Source organism: Merops nubicus, unplaced genomic scaffold, assembly GCF_000691845.1.
Source record: "Merops nubicus isolate BGI_N331 unplaced genomic scaffold, ASM69184v1 scaffold35540, whole genome shotgun sequence".
Classification (NCBI taxonomy): Eukaryota; Metazoa; Chordata; class Aves; order Coraciiformes; family Meropidae; genus Merops; species Merops nubicus.
The window spans coordinates 4,039-4,688 of NW_008585468.1; the positions used below are offsets into that span (position 1 = coordinate 4,039).

The window sequence follows — 650 nt, forward strand, 5'->3', positions numbered from 1 at the left end:
GAAAGGGGCCCTGGGGGTGTTTCTGTTTTTGCTCAGCCGGTGAATCAAACCCATTCCTGCCCCTGGCATGGCTGTGCCACCGTGCTCAGTCCTCAAATCCCAGTCCAACCAGTTTAAACCCTCCAGTGGAAAACTGCAGCCCTTGTCTGCGGGCAGGTCACTAGAGCAGCGGCAGCTAATTTAGGAAGGAACCAAAATCCTCTCGTTGGGGATTTGTGGTGTCTCCGACAGCAGCTGTGCACCGAGCCCAATACCACCGTATGCTGTGTCCTTGTCCCCAGATCGACCAGCTGCGGGCAGAGCTGCTGCCGGAACGCTCCAGCCGGCCGGACCTACGCTCCAGCCGGCAGGACCTGGAGTGTGACAAGGTCTCTCTGGAGCGGCAGGTACGGCTGAGCCGCAGCGGGGCTGGATCCAGGCACCTGGAGCCCTTCTCTGGCGTGGGACGTGGGTGAAGCGCCTCAGGGCAGTCCTGCTCTGCCCCAGAGCTTCCCCACGAGAGGGACTCTGCTCCTGTGGGGCTTTTCCTGCTGGAAACCCGCTCCCTCTCATCCTCCTCCCTGCTCTGGGTCTGGCCCAGCCCATCTCCCCACACCCTGTCCTCGGCCGGAGCATCCTTGGGGCCACCTGGCATCTCCTCGGGGTGGCAT

At 62.6% G+C, this 650-nt stretch overlaps 1 protein-coding gene across 1 annotated transcript in view; it reads left to right on the forward strand.

Moving 5' to 3' along the window:
- The window catches only part of LOC103779926 (cingulin-like), a gene marked incomplete at its 3' end in the record, with an annotated part of 4,294 nt that extends 3,908 nt beyond the window's left edge, over positions 1 to 386 (forward strand). Inside the window, exon 6 of the mRNA XM_008947574.1 lies at positions 282 to 386. Within this exon, the coding sequence (XP_008945822.1) occupies positions 282 to 386 (105 nt within the window). The remainder of the gene's footprint in view (positions 1 to 281) is intronic.
- Positions 387 to 650: the final 264 nt, after the last annotated feature.